At 45.5% G+C, this 17,292-nt stretch overlaps 1 protein-coding gene across 1 annotated transcript in view; it reads right to left on the reverse strand.

Annotated features, from left to right (window-relative positions):
* The window catches only part of LOC121569915 (protein scribble homolog), a 120,171-nt gene extending 103,208 nt beyond the window's left edge, over nt 1–16,963 (reverse strand). Inside the window, 1 exon segment of the mRNA XM_045221179.1 lies at nt 15,690–16,963. Within this exon segment, the coding sequence (XP_045077114.1) occupies nt 15,690–15,848 (159 nt within the window). The 5' untranslated portion in view covers nt 15,849–16,963.
* Between the last annotated feature and the right edge of the window lie 329 nt (nt 16,964–17,292).

A 17,292-nucleotide genomic window follows, 5' to 3' on the forward strand; every position in this document is an offset into this window, starting at 1 on the left:
CTGGGCTGAGCGGGAACTGTGCTTCCGCAGAGGTAGGGGGACCAGCAGGCCAGAGGTGGAAGAACGCAATGCCCTCGTTTGGGTGTAGGGACTGATCAGAGCCTGAAGGTAAGGAGGTGCAGTTCCCCTCACATCTCTGTAGGCAAGCACCATGGTCTTGTAGCAGATGCGAGCTTCAACTGGTTAGCAAGGTTAGCAATGCTAACAGGTACATGTCAAATCCCTTAGAGAATGCTAACTAAATGCTAACGAGCGCATTGGGAACATTTTATAGTCTGACCTAACGTATTTGCAGGACAGACATCCCAGCTCATAAAGTTGTACAAGTAACTCAAAAATGCTACTCACAATTTGCTGCACACAAAAAAATTATTAGACAGCAAGGCTCTTGATCCAGGAGGGGATTCTCTGCTGTTACCAAGCAAAACTTTATTTTGGAAGGAGCTAACTACTTAGCTAGATTGCTAATTAGCTACTAAATTAGCAAACCAAATGCACAACTGCAGTGCATTTAGCACATTTTAGACATTTAACTTAATAGTTATAAGATATCTAGCTGGCAAACATTTAGTTGTGAATTTCATACCATAACTAGATCACCTGGCTGCACAACAGTGAGTGACTCAAAAGGCTCTGGTCTCTCGTCGTTGTGTGCTTGAAACAAACACCACGTGACTGGGGACTACCGGTAAGCTTCATAATGAAAAATGATGTGACAGGTGAAATTAAGAATGCAGTCTTCTTTATCTCGTAACGTATTGCACAAGTTGACTACAGGTATTTACTTAAAAAGTAGTTACAAATATTAACATTTATTATAAAAAATAACTAAATAAATAGTTTAAACGGTATTGATGGTATATTGAAAAACCATCCCGTGGCTATTTCCAAATACAATATACCACCCAAGCCTATCAAAACTTGTTTTATCATGGCGCCCTCATCCCTCTACAGCAGACATATGGTGAGCAATATGTTTGGAACATCGAATCACAATAAAATCACAGTATCAAATCGCAATACATATCGTATCGGCACATAAGTATCACGATATCGTATCGAGAGGTCCCTGGCAATTCCCAGCCCTAGTAAACAAAGTGTTGCTTTGTGTATTGTGCTTAATACCATTTTAAGCATTAAAATAACTCTACCTTTCACTAAAAAAACAATGTCATAGGCCCTTAGCTGTCAACACTATTCTCGAGAATAACTCCGGCTGCCCTATCCAAACAACTTTCTAAGAACCTGAGGGAGCTACCGTGTCATGGAGGGACACAGACAGTATGCAAAGGGTTAAGGGCTCCGAGCAAAACACGTTTGGTGCAAAATTGAGCAGACAATCGCAGCGTTCTTGCTATGTTGAAGGATGAAAAGATGTGCTTGGGGGTGGGGGAAGAGACACTGGTGGGGCTCAATGGCTCCCTTTGTCAATCCTGTAGCCAAACACACAACACACACGAGATGTATGGGTGCGCTCTAGTGTGCCCATCTCATTAGTTGACACTTGTTATTCATTGCGGCATGTAAGCCATATGACACTTACACGTGTTGTTACCAACTCCCAGTCTGCCATTGGGCTTTCTAGTTGCCACTCAAAAATACCCTATTACTAAAGTCTGTCACAATGCTTCAACGTTCGTGGGGCCCACTTTTTAATCTAGGCTTATGTCCCTTTAAAATCAGACAACAGCCTCTAAAGAAGAGAGACTGGGATTCTGCAAGTGCCTATCTAACAATCTGAACTGCAAATGATTGTCGGCAAAAAAAAGATTTAAAAGATGATCTGAGATGACTGGGAGAGACAGCAAGTAGCGTAAAGAGCACTTGAGTAGCGTAAACAGAGTCCTCTACATACTAAACACTGCTGTCGCCGCCACCGTAAAATGTTAGTTTTATCTCCACCAGGGCCCCCCAGACTACCTCACAGGTCACTGACATGGCTTGTAGGGATTACAGAGAAACAATACACTTTGTCTCTTATCAGAGGCCCTACGAGTCAGAGTGTGTGTGTGTGTGTGTGTGTGTGTGAGAGAGAGTGAGAGAGGAGGCACGTAAGCTACTGTAAGAGGCACTGTTGGGTAAACGAGAATGAGTGATAAGAAAACATGAACAAAAACAGACAGGATGAAACTGAGCTATCATGAGTTAGTGTATGTCATACTATGCTGGGTTCTGAGCCTGTGTGTCCCTCTGCTCACAACAAGGCCCAGTGTGTCTGTAGCCTAAATGTGCGATGATGTACTCACAGCAGCCAGCGCTTCGTCTCCCCCAAAACAAAAACAACGCATTCCACTGCTCACTCGATTATTCATTCACACTTCCTGCTCACCCAGGCACTCCCAACAAAAAGGAATCAACAAGAAAAACACGGACGTCAACATATCAGCGGCCCGGGCCCAGAGCCTCCACAACGACCGACCGACAGACAAAGTCCCCCCCTCAGGGGAAACAAACAAGCGCTTTGTGTGGACTCAAGACACTGGGACTGACACAGTCTGGGCAAAAGAGTTTAGCATCAGCTGGGCTCACTGCACTGTAGAGACACTTTGTTCTACTGTTGGCCACTGGAGGATAATTAGCCAGGCTAATAAACTGGTGATGAGAACAGCCCATAGATTGACCAAGAGAGAAAGGGGGGGATATCAGCAGTCTGACGGAGGGCCCTCTAAGGAACAATTGCGTGGTAACGCAGCAGCGGTACCAGTGACAGAGCTCCGGTGGAGATCAAAGGTCCCAAAACAAACTCCTCAAAGAAATGTCAGGGCTGTGTTTGAACACCTCCACCTCAGAGGCTCACGAGCAGTGGGTGAATCGCTTTTGAGGCTTTAAATAGGATCAGATGGGTTATATTGAGGAGAGTTCTACCACCTCTTAGGTTGGGATAACGAATGCTCTGAAAATATTTTTAGGGACAGTTACAAACACCTACAACAATAATGCAAGTCTACTGTATGTCTTGTTTGTCTATTAATGGAGCAAAGCCATGCTGGTGACTGGTGTGGAATCCATAACGCTGCAAGCCTAAAAGGCCAGGCAGATGTGGAGGCATTTTGTCAGAAAGCATCCTGTCAGGACATGACTCACAGCCACCTAAGATTGGCAGGTCAGCGCACTTGACCAGTGAGGCCCCAGACCGACTTTAAATACCCAAACAAACACACTGAGAAAGAGAGAGTGAGAGAATGGTGTGACATGGAGAGGCCACCATGACTCCATGTCGCCCGGTCCCTGCCTCTTAGTTAGTGGCCGTGTGGCACATCAGTCCTATCTCAGAGCACCAGCCTTGCACACAGACACTAACAGCAGCCTCACACCACTGCAGCTTTCAATTATTCTGCTGCCTCTGCTCATTGTTTACCTTGGAGGCTGGTGACTGCGGGCAGGAGGGAGAGCTGTGAGACTCACAACAGAAACAAGAGCCTATTTATGGTTGACACTGCCCTGATAGGAGCAATGACCATCACCATCAGGCTAGTGTAGGTGTCATCGTGTTTACCAGAAAGCAAGGCATGACCTTCTCTGTGGTCTTGTTGGTGTGTGTGTGTCACGCATAATGACTGGTGAACCAGCAGCAGTATCTCCCTAGGGCTTGCAAGGCGCTTAGCTCCAAGACAGTCTCCCTGGCTGGCTGTTTTCCACCTAGAAATAGAATTCTATTTCTATGGTTTTCCACCGGACACCCTCACTCAGCCTGCTTGGCTGCTCTGTGGTCAGAGATGAAACCGGTGGAGCGCTCTGCTCTCCCTAAGGACTGGGGATCAGTGGGGCTGAATACTGCTCACTTCTGAGGCACCCAGGATCACTTCCTCCTCTGGGGGGGCTCCTGTTAATCCATCTCCAGAATAAAAAAATAAAAACTCCACTGGGGGAAGGGAGGGGTGGGGCAGGATGTGAGACCAGCTGGTCATCAGCTCCGACAAAGGAACCTGATGAATGGTGCTTCTGCATTAGAAGAGAACTCGACACAATGCTTCTCCACTAGCTCATCACTTCTGGTTACCTCTCACCTACCGAGCTCTTCTCAGAAGTGGGATTGAGCATACTGACTGTGCACATACACAATGATGACAGACAGAGATCCATAAAACCAAATTGCATCAACAGAGACGCAGACTAGAGTCCTTTTGTGTAGTTTCCCATGCTACTGAACCGCTGCGCCACAGCTTCCTGCCGAGAGAGAGAACGAGAGAAAAAGAGAACAGTGGCGAGACAAAAAGGGAGAGCAAGGGGAACTAATGTGTTTTTTCAGAGAGGCCGGTGGCAGGTGTGATTTATCACCAGTCTTGGCCTAGTTCAGCCAGCAGAGTTGCAGGGGAGGCCCCTACCCTCCCAGCTAGATGGCTGGAATAGAGGAAGATCCAGTACATAAAGCAGTTCTGCACTTTATGGAAACAGGGTCTGTACAGTGTGTATGTCCTAGATTCTGGCTGCGAACCACTTCCTATACCTGGACAGACATTAGGCTCCAATTTAGTGCAGAAGTTGTGTAAAAAAAATAAAAATATTCAAAGTGGTGGTGAGTTTAGTGTATTTTTGAGTGGAGCCCCTGTGGGCCATTAAAGATGGTGCTTTCAAGGAGAAGGCTAGGTCACGAGTGGTCTCACTTTGATGGCAGGTTCCTCCTGAAATATTAACAGGACGTTTTACACCTCCTTACAGGGTTTTTTCTGGATAAAAAAGGGGCGTAGGTGGTGGGCGTGCCAGGGGGCGTGGCAATGAGCAAGGTTGGCTACATATTAGCAAACATTTGAGGCCCCCAGAAAAATGTTTGCTGCAGAGAAATGTTTGCATTTAAGCCAATTTCCTGCAATTCTACAAATTACTCCATGGAGCTGGGATCCCTCCCATTTTAAAGCTAATTTCCATGGATAAATAAAAAGAATGCATGCACTCACTAACTGTAAGTCGCTCTGGATAAGAGCGTCTGCTAAATTACTAAAATTTAAAATGATAATGCAGTGTTCTTTTGCTCAAACATAACAAAATGAATACTGCTAAATTAATTGATTTTGCATTTTCAATTCGCCCTGTCTAGCTTTTATTTTGGTGATTGTTCATTCTCAAAGATTATTTTAAAAATATGTCCACTATCTTTTCTAGTTATAGGGTACAGTCGCGGCCATTGCCAATGTACCCATAAGAGCAAAGCGAGAAGTAAAAGCAGGAAGTGTACCCATCACACTTTATACACTGCTCAAAAAAATAAAGGGAACTCTTAAACAACACAATGTAACTCCAAGTCAATCACACTTCTGTGAAATCAAACTGTCCACTTAGGAAGCAACACTGATTGACAATAAATGTCACATGCTGTTGTGCAAATGGAATAGACAACAGGTGGAAATTATAGGCAATTAGCAAGACACCCCCAATAAAGGAGTGGTTCTGCAGGTGGTGACCACAGACCACTTCTCAGTTCATATGCTTCCTGGCTGATGTTTTGGTCACTTTTGAATGCTGGCGGTGCTTTCACTCTAGTGGTAGCATGAGACGGTGTCTACAACCCACACAAGTGGCTCAGGTAGTGCAGCTCATCCAGGATGGCACATCAATGCGAGCTGTGGCAAGAAGGTTTGCTGTGTCTGTCAGCGTAGTGTCCAGAGCATGGAGGCGCTACCAGGAGACAGGCCAGTACATCAGGAGACGTGGAGGAGGCCGTAGGAGGGCAACAACCCAGCAGCAGGACCGCTACCTCCGCCTTTGTGCAAGGAGGAGCACTGCCAGAGCCCTGCAAAATGACCTCCAGCAGGCCACAAATGTGCATGTGTCTGCTCAAACGGTCAGAAACAGACTCCATGAGGGTGGTATGAGGGCCCGACGTCCACAGGTGGGGGTTGTGCTTACAGCCCAACACCGTGCAGAACGTTTGGAATTTGCCAGAGAACACCAAGATTGGCAAATTCGCCACTGGCACCCTGTGCTCTTCACAGATGAAAGCAGGTTCACACTGTGCACATGTGACAGAGTCTGGAGACGCCGTGGAGAACGTTCTGCTGCCTGCAACATCCTCCAGCATGACCGGTTTGGCGGTGGGTCAGTCATGGTGTGGGGTGGCATTTCTTTGGGGGCCGTACAGCCCTCCATGTGCTCGCCAGAGGTAGCCTGACTGCCATTAGGTACCGAGATGAGATCCTCAGACCCCTTGTGAGACCATATGCTGGTGCGGTTGGCCCTGGGTTCCTCCTAATGCAAGACAATGCTAGACCTCATGTGGCTGGAGTGTGTCAGCAGTTCCTGCAAGAGGAAGGCATTGATGCTATGGACTGGCCCGCCCGTTCCCCAGACCTGAATCCAATTGAGCACATCTGGGACATCATGTCTTGCTCCATCCACCAACGCCACGTTGCACCACAGACTGTCCAGGAGTTGGCGGATGCTTTAGTCCAGGTCTGGGAGGAGATCCCTCAGGAGACCATCCGCCACCTCATCAGGAGCATGCCCAGGCGTTGTAGGGAGGTCATACAGGCACGTGGAGGCCACACACACTACTGAGCCTCATTTTGACTTGTTTTAAGGACATTACATCAAAGTTGGATCAGCCTGTAGTGTGATTGTTTTCCACTTTAAATTTTGAGGGTGACTCCAAATCCAGACCTCCATGGGTTGATAAATTTGATTTCCATTGATAATTTTTGTGTGATTTTGTTGTCAGCACATTCAACTATGTAAAGAAAAAAAGTATTTAATAAGATTTTCATTCATTCAGATCTAGGATGTGTTATTTTAGTGTTCCCTTTATTTTTTTGAGCAGTATATCTATACTGAACAAAAATATAAAATGCAACATGCAATAATTAAATCAGTCAATTTAAATAAATACATTAAGCCCTACTCTATGGATTTCACATAACTGGGCAGGGGCGCAGCCATGGGTGGACCTTGGAAGGCATAGAACCGCCCACCCACTTGGGAGCCAGGCCCAGACAATCAGAATGAGTTTCCACACAAAAGGGCTTTATTAAAGACAGAAATACTCCTCAGTTTCATCAGCTGTCCGGGTTGCTGATCTCAGACGATCCCACAGGTGAAGAAGCCAGATGTGGAGGTCCTGGGCTGGCGTGGTTGCACGTGGTCTGCGGTTGTGAGGCCGGTTGGACGTACTGCCAAATTCTCTAAAATGACGTCGGAGGTGGCTTATGTTGTATGACAAAACTGCACATTTTAGAGTGGCCTTTTATTGTCCCCAGAAGAAGGTGCACCTGTGTAATGACAATGATGTTTAATCAGCTTCCTGATATGCCACACTTGTCAGGTGGATGGATTATCTTGGCAAAGGAGAACTGCTCACTAACAGGGGTGTAAACAAATCTGTGCACAAAATTTGAGAGAAATAAGCTTTTTGTGCGTATGGAACATTTCAGGGATCTTTTATTTCAGCTCATGAAACATGGGACCAACACTTTACATGTTGCGTTTATATTTTTGTTCAGTATAGTTTTAGTCATTTAAGTTTACACTTAAAGCGTTTTTTCCATCCAGAAAATATATTTAAAAATACAAATATTGGGGACTTAGGCAACCCGGAAAGAAATGCTTAGGCGGCCCTCCCAAGGATTACAATGGAAGAATAACCTAATGCAGGGATTTAAGAGTGGGACAGGGGATGAATTAATGTGTTATTTGGATCTCACATATCCAAACAAAACACAATGCTGACTTGTGAAAGAGACTGCTCTTTGCTCATTAAACAAATGATTCATATCAATACCAAAAAACTATGGAAATGGTTACAGGGCATTCAATATTAGCAAAGTGGTCCAAAATTGCCCTTTCCTTTGAACTGCAATACTGACCCAACGCTGAACACAAACATACACAAGAGACTGGAGAGAAAAAAGCACTCCAATCTAATCTGTCCATTTGTGCTCTAAAAGAGACCGGAGTAGAATGAAAGAGGAGGTCCCAGAGGAAACTCTCTCGCTCGGGCGTATTCGCCTGATTGGCCTGTGCGTGTGTACGGGAGGGCAGACAGAGTGGGGGACTGAGGGCCGTTTTCACGAATGGGTGAAGCCCTTATCTGCCCCTTGTATGTTGACCCATTTGCTGATTTGGTGGGTTATTACTCTAGATAAAACACTTTGGGCTTCAAATCTTTAGATTTGGTCTAGTTGCTGGACAGCGTAACATAGGCAACAGCCTACATTACACCATGATGTATCACCTTGCTAAAGTTGGCTACTTAGCACCCTCCCTAATAAATGCAGGCCAACTGGTTACTGCTCTGCACTAATCCCCTTAACCAGGATAAATGTGTCGAAACACGATTTCCTTAGCCCAGTATTTCCACACACACCTGCAAATGTCCTCAAACAACCCACAGTTTAGATTTATCCTAGAGACATGAAACCCTACTGAGAATGAATGAGAGTAGGTATGGTCCCCTACAGAAGACCACATGTAACCACGCCAGCCCAGGACCTCCACATCCGGCTTCTTTACCTGCGGAATCGTCTGTGGGGGGAGGGTCTGTTGTGCTGAGGACTATTTCTGTCTGTAATAAAGCCCTTTTGATTGCCTGGGCCTGGCTCCCCAGGTGGTGTACCTGGCTCCCAAGTGGGTGGGCCTACACCCTCCCAGGTCCACACATGGCTGCACCCCTGCCCAGTCATGTGAAATCCATAGATTAGGGCCTAATGAATTTATTTCCATATTCTGATTTCCTTATATGAACTGTAATTGTAGCATGTTGCATTTATATTTTTGTTCAGTATAGAATTAATAGAATGGGCGTCCCCATTCAAGTAAATTATGGCATAATGAGTGGACTGGCAGCCATTGCGACTGTACCCATACGAGCAAAGCAGGAAGTAAAAGCAGGAAGTGTACCCATCAATATGTGCTGAGATTTGTTGATTCAACTCAACTGACATTACAACAAATGTATTCCATTGCATGACCCACATCAGTTAACATAATTTGAATGAACATTATACATTACCATGGAAATTATTCAATCACAATCCCAGGCAGCCATTGCGAGTGTACCCATGAGTTTACTACAAGGGGCAACAAAGTTTCATCACGTTGTTAGGAGCCTATGTTAAAATCGCAGAAACAGACTCAACCGCACTAATGCCTGGCCATCCCTTCTTCAGTCAACTGTTCATTGCAAAAATAATCAAACAAATATTGTTTTAAACGGTTATGGCGTTTTTTTTATTTTCATGACCATGACAGTCTTCATCCATAACTGTCGGTTACATGGTTATACAGTAATTGTGCCAGGCCTAGATGCGAGTGACACTTTTAGCTTACACTGCAGCCACCCCATTAACTAGCCAGCTCCTCAGATCTCTACCTACAGTGTGTTTGTTTACTGAGCGTAAATGATCCTAAAACAGTAATAATACAGGGAGAGACCTTCTTCAAACCTGTTCTGCAGACTATGGGTGCACACATCATCCACCACACCCACCAAGCATTTTAAAATCAGTCAAAATGTACAGGACAATGGGAGACCAATGGAAGACCAAGCAGATATATTCTAGTCGCAATGTAGCAATAGCAAGCCTGCTGCTCCGATTGCATTCTGATAAATGCATCGTTGTGTCTAACCAGAAAGGCAGGGAACTGAGAAAGTGCAGCTGCAAGTGTAGCCGTAAATTCTGACGGGGGCCACCGGGCCAAGTTACTGACAAGTTTATCAGGAGAGGCTTTTAACAGTGACCTTGCCTTTCTCCATAAAAAATATGAAAAAGAGACTATGTCCTCATGTGCTTTACTGAAGGCCTGCCCTGTTCTGCGGCCAACCTTCGGTTTGTGCAAATGTCTGTTTCTGACTGGTGTGTTTTGAGTGTAAATGCCAAGCCAAGGGCAGGACAGAACATAGAGTGCTGGGACAAAGAGCCATGATATTGGATATGAGTGACTAGGTAGAGGATGTCAGGAGAGGCTGAATGGGCTACTATGTAACCTGTCACAAGACTTCAAGACTGTTAAAAGATACTTCCCCCGGCCTCCTCAACTTGATCCTACAGAGCGGGCTGGGGAGCACCCACATCCATTTCCTCACAAGTGCCTAGGCCGGCGCATTCACGAAGTGCCTCACTAGCACGAGAGGGAACCACTGATAAAGATGTCCCTAACAAGGACTTTCACATGAGCGATCCATCTCTAGTCATTTACAGAGCTAGGAGACAATGATGTAGCCCTCTGCTTCTCAGAGACACACTTCAATTAGTCCGTTTCAGCACTCACTGGCATTACAAGGCAGTTGTATTTGTGAAAACCACCGAGGAACCCTACTTAGCAGCAACACAAAAGACGCATTAAGGAATAGTGAGGATTAGGCATTGCGTAATGAGAAAACAGAGCTGGGGCTTGATGTTAAGGGCTCAGAAAATATGGGCGTGAGGGGGAATTCCTGACCGCTTGCGCTCTCCAAGGGTCCTTTTGGGTTCTGTTCTGTATAGTAGTACAGAAGTAGGGTTCTATGGAGGCAAGCCTCTTTTTGTGGCCAGCCTTACTGTGTGAAGGCCTAGCCCGTTCTGTTTGAGCTGATAGGGTTGCACAACTTGTCCCAAGCATGCAATTTAGTTCTTCCAGCACAATACAATGCTCAGTAATATTTCTAAAGGAAACAACCTTATCAGGAAAAACACCCTGGACCGGAGCCATTCGATAAAACGAGTCCCAAAGCAGAAAGTTTGAATACCCAAGCCGACACGGCGAAAAATCTGTCGACGTGCCCTTGACCAAACTCTTAACACTCATTTGCTCCAGGTGCACCGTACTACTATTGCTGACCATGTAAACCAACACATTTCACTGCACCTATCCGATGTCTGTGACAATAAAACATTTGTATGTACTTTTCCACATGCAAACAAGAAAAAAGCAATACAGTACACATAAGCCAGGGTTGCCAGGTGGAGCTCAAGAAACCCACAGTGAACCTAAGACCTTGTCAGAGCATCTGACTCTCCATCTGTTCACACTTAAATCCCCCCCAAACCCTATAAAGCAACTCTACCCCCTACACCCCCCAGCCCAACCCCCATGTAACTCTGTGTTGTTGTTTTTATCGCACTGCTTTGCTTTATCTTTGCCAGGTCGCAGTTGTAAATGAGAACTTGTTCTCAACTGGCTTACCTGCTTAAATAAAGGTGAAATATTAATATTAAATTAATATTAAATAAAGGTGAATTTGCCATCATCGCATACATCCAATTTAACTTCTTGACTGTATGGAGAAAATGAATGCCTCATGAGTTGTGTGTGCCAGGTGTCATTGAGCATTGCTCAAGCAGACTTAGGTATAGATATTGGGTCCGTTTCCATGGTGATGGCCTTAGGCCACCCTGCAGCCCACCTCTCTCCACAGTGAAATTTTGTGAAGGTGTTGTGAGATGATTATTGTCAATTATATCTGGCACACACGGCGGTGCATTAGAAGGAGAAGACGGAGTCGTTCCATGTCATTTCAGCAAGCCATGATACCCACCATCTCAGATTGTTCTGAAATAGTTTATGTAGATAGAAACAGATACGATTAGCATTCCTATAACATTATTTGGCTCTGAGAAATTAAGTTAATTGATTGCACCCAAATCTGCCCTTTAATTTATTGGCTTGACATAATATTAAATAAATATATTACCCAACATCCGATCATTTGAATGAAATGTATTCCTACCATTGAGTAAGACATGAAGAATACAATAAAATGGTTAAAAGCCACCCATAGAACTCCCAACACCAATCCCGCCCCAACAACCAGTATACAGTATCAGTTCTCTATGTCAGTAGTATGGAGCGACGGCTTGGAGTATTGCTGTTCTTGCTACTTCCACACCCTTTTATAAAATGTTGCTGTTTATTAAATGGAGAACAAATGGAGCACAACATTATCTTTGCAACTTTGGGTAGAAAACATGCAGTCATCCTCACAAGTTAAGCCAGTCCTCAATGGAAGAAATTCAGTTTGCCCTCTCTTAGCAACCTAACGCTTCAACCCAACTCACATTGAATAGTCCAACAAACGGCAACTCTCTGAGAGGGCTATCCATATGGTGCAATTCTCATATGAATACTTTTCCTACAAGCCCAAAACTTTGATGGAGAATTGGGCTAGTGAATAAAATGTGACAACCCGCATGGCAGTTGTGTTTTTCAATAAAATGATTAGAAAACATCTCTATATGTAGTTTTACCATTAAACCCAACACCATTGACATTGCAAAACACTATACTGTGTGAGTTTGGGACTTTTAACCTTGAAACCATTAGAACTGCTGTAGCCTAATGGTTTGCTTGTTCACCAGGAATGGACCAACTAATCCAGACCTTTTTGGAAGGGAATAAACCACACACAGAGGGGACGTTTCCTGATTAAGCCTAAAAGAAGGATGCTGATATGCCCTGATTATTATTTTTGAGACGTCTGAATAACAAACAAACAAGCACGCCAGCCACCATGGGCAAAATATAACCCAGGAGGACTTGTCCATTTGTTAACAAGAAATTGGCACTGTAGAGAGATAGAAATGCCATAAATAGCTGTCATAGCATGACAAGGAGAGCCCAAATGAGATGAATGAGAACACGCGATCATTTTATGTTTGAGCGTTCTTTTAATGCAGTGTTTTCTCCACACGGCCCTTTCATGACCCTGTATGGACCTTTGATGGCCCCCCCTCTCTCTCCCGCTCCGAAACCCTCCTAGGACTGCAGGCAAGGGGACCATATGCTTTGTGTCTGCACGCAACACGGCCCCAGACATGCGCTAGAGCTGCTCTGTCACACCATATTTGTCTCTCGGCTTAAGCCAGCGCTGTGTACAGGGGTCTGTCGGTGTGCGTTAGCGGTCCTGATTGTATGCCTTCTGCCAGCCTCATGGCCCCCTGCACCACCAGGCTCACGGTGGCTGGGCTGAGCCAGGCTGAGTCAAGCAAGCCAGGCAATGCACCCTTGGGCACAGCCTCCCCCAGCAGCTTCGATCTGTGTCAGGAAACCCCAGTCTGCATCTAGCCTAACTAACAGCCAGATTAAATATTAAACAACTGGATGTCTGTGTGTGCTTTTGTGAGTCTTAAAGCTATACTGAGCTGCTCCCCCAACCCCCTCCCTCTGTTTATCAGTCTTTGTCCCTCCTCCAGTGAACATGACCGCATGAGCCAAGTCTCAGCCCGCTCAGTTTAGTAACAGTCGTCCCTTGGCGAAGTCAGCACAAACAACCACACATGCTCTCTCATCACTGTTACGTCTGGGTACAACTAAAAGACAATGCGTAAGTGACACTAAGACAGTGAGGTCTAGGGTGACAAACCAGATTGTTCACAATCCAGTAAAAACAATTTCATTCTGTCAGCTAACTTGAGTAAGAAATGCAATTTGTGCTTCATTGCCTTACATACTGGTGCTTACATAGCTTAATAGAATGGCCTGGGACTCAGAGCATGACTAAAGTGTGCTCAACAGAATAGCGTACTACTTAGGCCTATAAGTGAGCTCTTACACTGGTGTTCAGACTCTTGCTAGGGATTTTTGTGGATCTGCATACTTCTGTTGTCTAAGCATAGCTCCTTATGACCTGGGATTGTGGACAGACACTACTGGTGCCTGTGCAACTTGCTACTCTCCCCACCACCACTGTACATCATTAGCCATGTCTGAGAGCCTGACTCATAATTTCTGAGAAGCAGCCAATGACTAAAAAGAATGGACAAAGCCATCAATCATGTGATACCATTCATTCCTATATGAAGACTCAATAGAGCATTGAAGCCAAATGACGTCAATTAAGATGGCGTCTCATGGAGACATAGCATGCGCAGTTTGAGCTACTCCAGGAAGTGACGTTGCAGCCTCTCTCAGTGCTGCCCCCTCTCATTGAGTAACTCAAGTTGAAGGCACACCGGGGTTCTGCAGGATGCCATTAGCAACTAAATGATCCTTATAACTTCTTCTGTGTGCGATTTTAAAATAAATCAGTTCAAGGACATGCATCTGGTGTACTAGAAGCAAAGAAGATTGACATTTCCCCATTCACTATAATGGGGGATTGTGTTTTCTGCGAACAATGCCTGCAGTACCGCGATCGGCCTTGAACTTCCATGGCTTCAATGAGAGGGGGCAGTTGTTCTCTCCTTGCAGCAGTACATCTCACACACCCTTCGCTCCTCCAGGTCCGTCTCCCTTCAGCAGCCCCGCAGCAGACTAAAAACGATGGTGACAGGGCTTTCAGTTGAAGGGCTCCGGAACGCACTTCCAGACCAGTGGAGGCTGCTGAGGAGGGGCTGATAATAATGGCTGGGACGGAGCAAATGGAATGGCATCAAACACATGGAAGCCGTGTGTTTGAGGTTGTTGATACATTTCCACTGATTCCGCTCCAGCCATTACCAGGTGCCCATCCTCCCCAATTAAGGTGCCACCAACCTCCTGTGTTCCAGACACTATAAGGGCTGCAGAGTCTCTGTCCTCCTTTAAGGCACAGCTCAAGACTGTGCTGTTCAGAAAAGCTTTCAAAGACCTCTACTAATTCTGTTCTAATTTCCTCTGGATCTGGCGACACCTGTATATAGCTTTGATTGTTGTCTGCGTTCTATGTTCTAGATTGTATTTTTTTTGTTGCGCCTTGGGTCTGATAAAAGCACTTTACAAATTAAATGAATAATCTCTGATGAAGTCTAGAGCTCCATTATCTTCCACAGCCATTCCCTTACACCGGAGCAGAACAATGAACACAGCTGCAAATTGAGGCGAGAGTCAGGCCACTGATCCGCCCAAGTGCTCTGGTGTAAATGAGTATGTTGGGAGCTGGAGGGGAACAGAATGCATGGCCAGATAACCATCCAACTCCCCTAAAAATAAACAAGGGCCATGCAAGCAGAGCTTTTGTCATTTTTCATGTAGGAGGAGTGTGGGTGGGTGGAAGAGGATGAGGGAGAGACTCATTCCACAAATGCCTCCCCCCTCTTGGTTTCCAATCGGTTCCGTGCTATCCGGAATCCTTAGGACATCCCTACCCCATTGAAGTTGAAATGTAAAATGGTTAGGGTTTAGGGTAGGGACGTCCCAAGGATCCCTGATAGCACTGACCGTTTCCAATCCCACTGGACCGTGCAGTTATTGCAGGCAACGTAGTGCGTGCCAGCCAGCTCCTTTCATCAGCTGAGTCCGTCTCCACATTTGATATCAGGCAGCACACCCACTCCACTGCAGCATGAGCCTCTGCCTGTGACTCCAACAGCAAGCATCCAAGGCAGGAAGAGGCCCGTTTCTCCTCGGATTCCTATTCTCTGCTGACATCAATGTTAATCTGAGCACAGCGCAACCAGCCTCCTATCCCAGTTGCTTTGATTCCCATTGTCAATGGTTATGCAATGCAAGAATAGGACATACAGGTAACATCATACCTTTCTGTGTATACAGTCGTAATCCCCATAATATGAATGGAGCTACAACATTCACCCAAGACAGTGTTTGGAATATGAATAAATGACATTTAAGCCACAAAATAAACAATGTTCTTCCTGCATTAGTTAGTTACTATGCTCAGTTGATTAAATACTGATGAAGTTGACTAATGTTTACAGATGCGTGACAGGCAGACAATCAAAACATCAGCCACCTGTCCCATGGGGGTTTCTCATGGTTGCATGCCTAGATTTGACCATGCCTGATAATGATTTGGACGGCCAAGATAGGCCACAATGTGTGCCTAATGATAACCACTGGTTGCTTACCTTGGGTAGATCTCGGAGTTGGTTGGCGTCGAGGAGAAGCTCCTCCAGACTGCGGCTGTAGCGGAATATCTCTTCGGGGACATTTTGCAAATTGCAATGTCGCTTGTCCACGGACTCGACGTGGCGGTTACAGCGCCACAAAGGGATACACTTCAGCATGTCCGGCTGCCGTATGGATTTGGTTGCCGGTGCTACTCAACAATCCGCATCGGAGAGAGAAACGGGTAAAGGTTGTGGGGGAGGATGGAGAGGACAAAATATCGACAGTGACAGATAAGACTGGACGTCGAAATCCCGCTGCTCCCACGTCGATCCAAAGAGGACAAAAATCCGGTTAAAACCAGGGACAGAAATAATTCCGATCGTCAATTGATATCCCAATTCCAGTCCTTTTCGTTGGCTCTCAGCGACTCAAATCCAACTAAAATGTGATTGATACATACAAATAGAATATGAACTTTAGCTATCTTCCTTCATTGTTAGCTTGCCATCATACGGTTTGATGATAATCTAAAAACACAAACTACTAAATTAACGTTATCGTTTTCATTTCCATAGTTGTGTGACAATAATAAAAGCAGCCCAGCCACCGTTAGCTAGCACTAGCCCATTTGTTATTTGATACAAGGAAGCTGACCTGTCCAGCAAGATAGCTAACTAACTAGGCAAATATTATTTGTTTCCCCGTTACAAATGTGTGTTCTGCTGCTTAATGCGAATAGTCCCGTGTAAGCACACGGAACGACCTCTCGAAGTTGCGTATGGAGAGATGGAACTCGTTTGTGTCGCGAGCTAGTCGCTAACGTTAGCCACCTTGTGATCTCCCGTGTCTCTTTAAGCTACGGAAACAAACTGCAATATAACGACCTTCCAAATTCGCAACTGACAATTGGCAGTCTTTCAATAGCTATTTGCACTAAAAGAATAACTAGAAGTCATATGAAGCGTTTAAAGTAACAAATGTTGAACCCACAATATCAGCAACAGGATTATTTTCACTAAACCGGAGGTACCGCCGCTTTGTGGCAAGCTGTGCTCGTCTGGAGGGCCACACAGAAGTCTGAGGTGACGCGGGCAACCTGTGTGGGTCTTCGGGCTTTTGGCTCAGTCTTCATTTAGCGAACAAACCTTCGCTATTTGACAAAATACCGGTCTGAACGAAACCTCTGTAGTTAAATACTCCGCTGGGGAGCTTCCTCACTTTCCGGCCGGGTGTGTGGTGCTGTTGTAAGAATGTGGTGGGGAGTGCTAACCACGACCTTCCAGCTCCGCCCAGTGGCTCCTCCTTATTGTTGTTGTGGCTGGGTGTGCACGATTTACACCCCCTTCAACTGACACCTCCCGAAGATGCAAAGACGCACTTTCTACGCCGCTCATCTCACGGCCCACACGTCTACCTACTACATACTCAACATTTACTTCATAGTAATAGACATCAAACTAGAGATAATATTGCACTATTTTTATAATTGTGGATTCTTGGTTTTTGGAGGACAACTACCGCCCTCCACGCGGGTATGACTGCGTACGCCGGCCAGCGCGGCCACATATATATAGGAAAAGAAAATGAAGTGCATCCATTAATTACTTCTCCCTCCCTCGG

Source organism: Coregonus clupeaformis, chromosome 7 (assembly GCF_020615455.1).
Source record: "Coregonus clupeaformis isolate EN_2021a chromosome 7, ASM2061545v1, whole genome shotgun sequence".
Taxonomy (NCBI): Eukaryota; Metazoa; Chordata; class Actinopteri; order Salmoniformes; family Salmonidae; genus Coregonus; species Coregonus clupeaformis.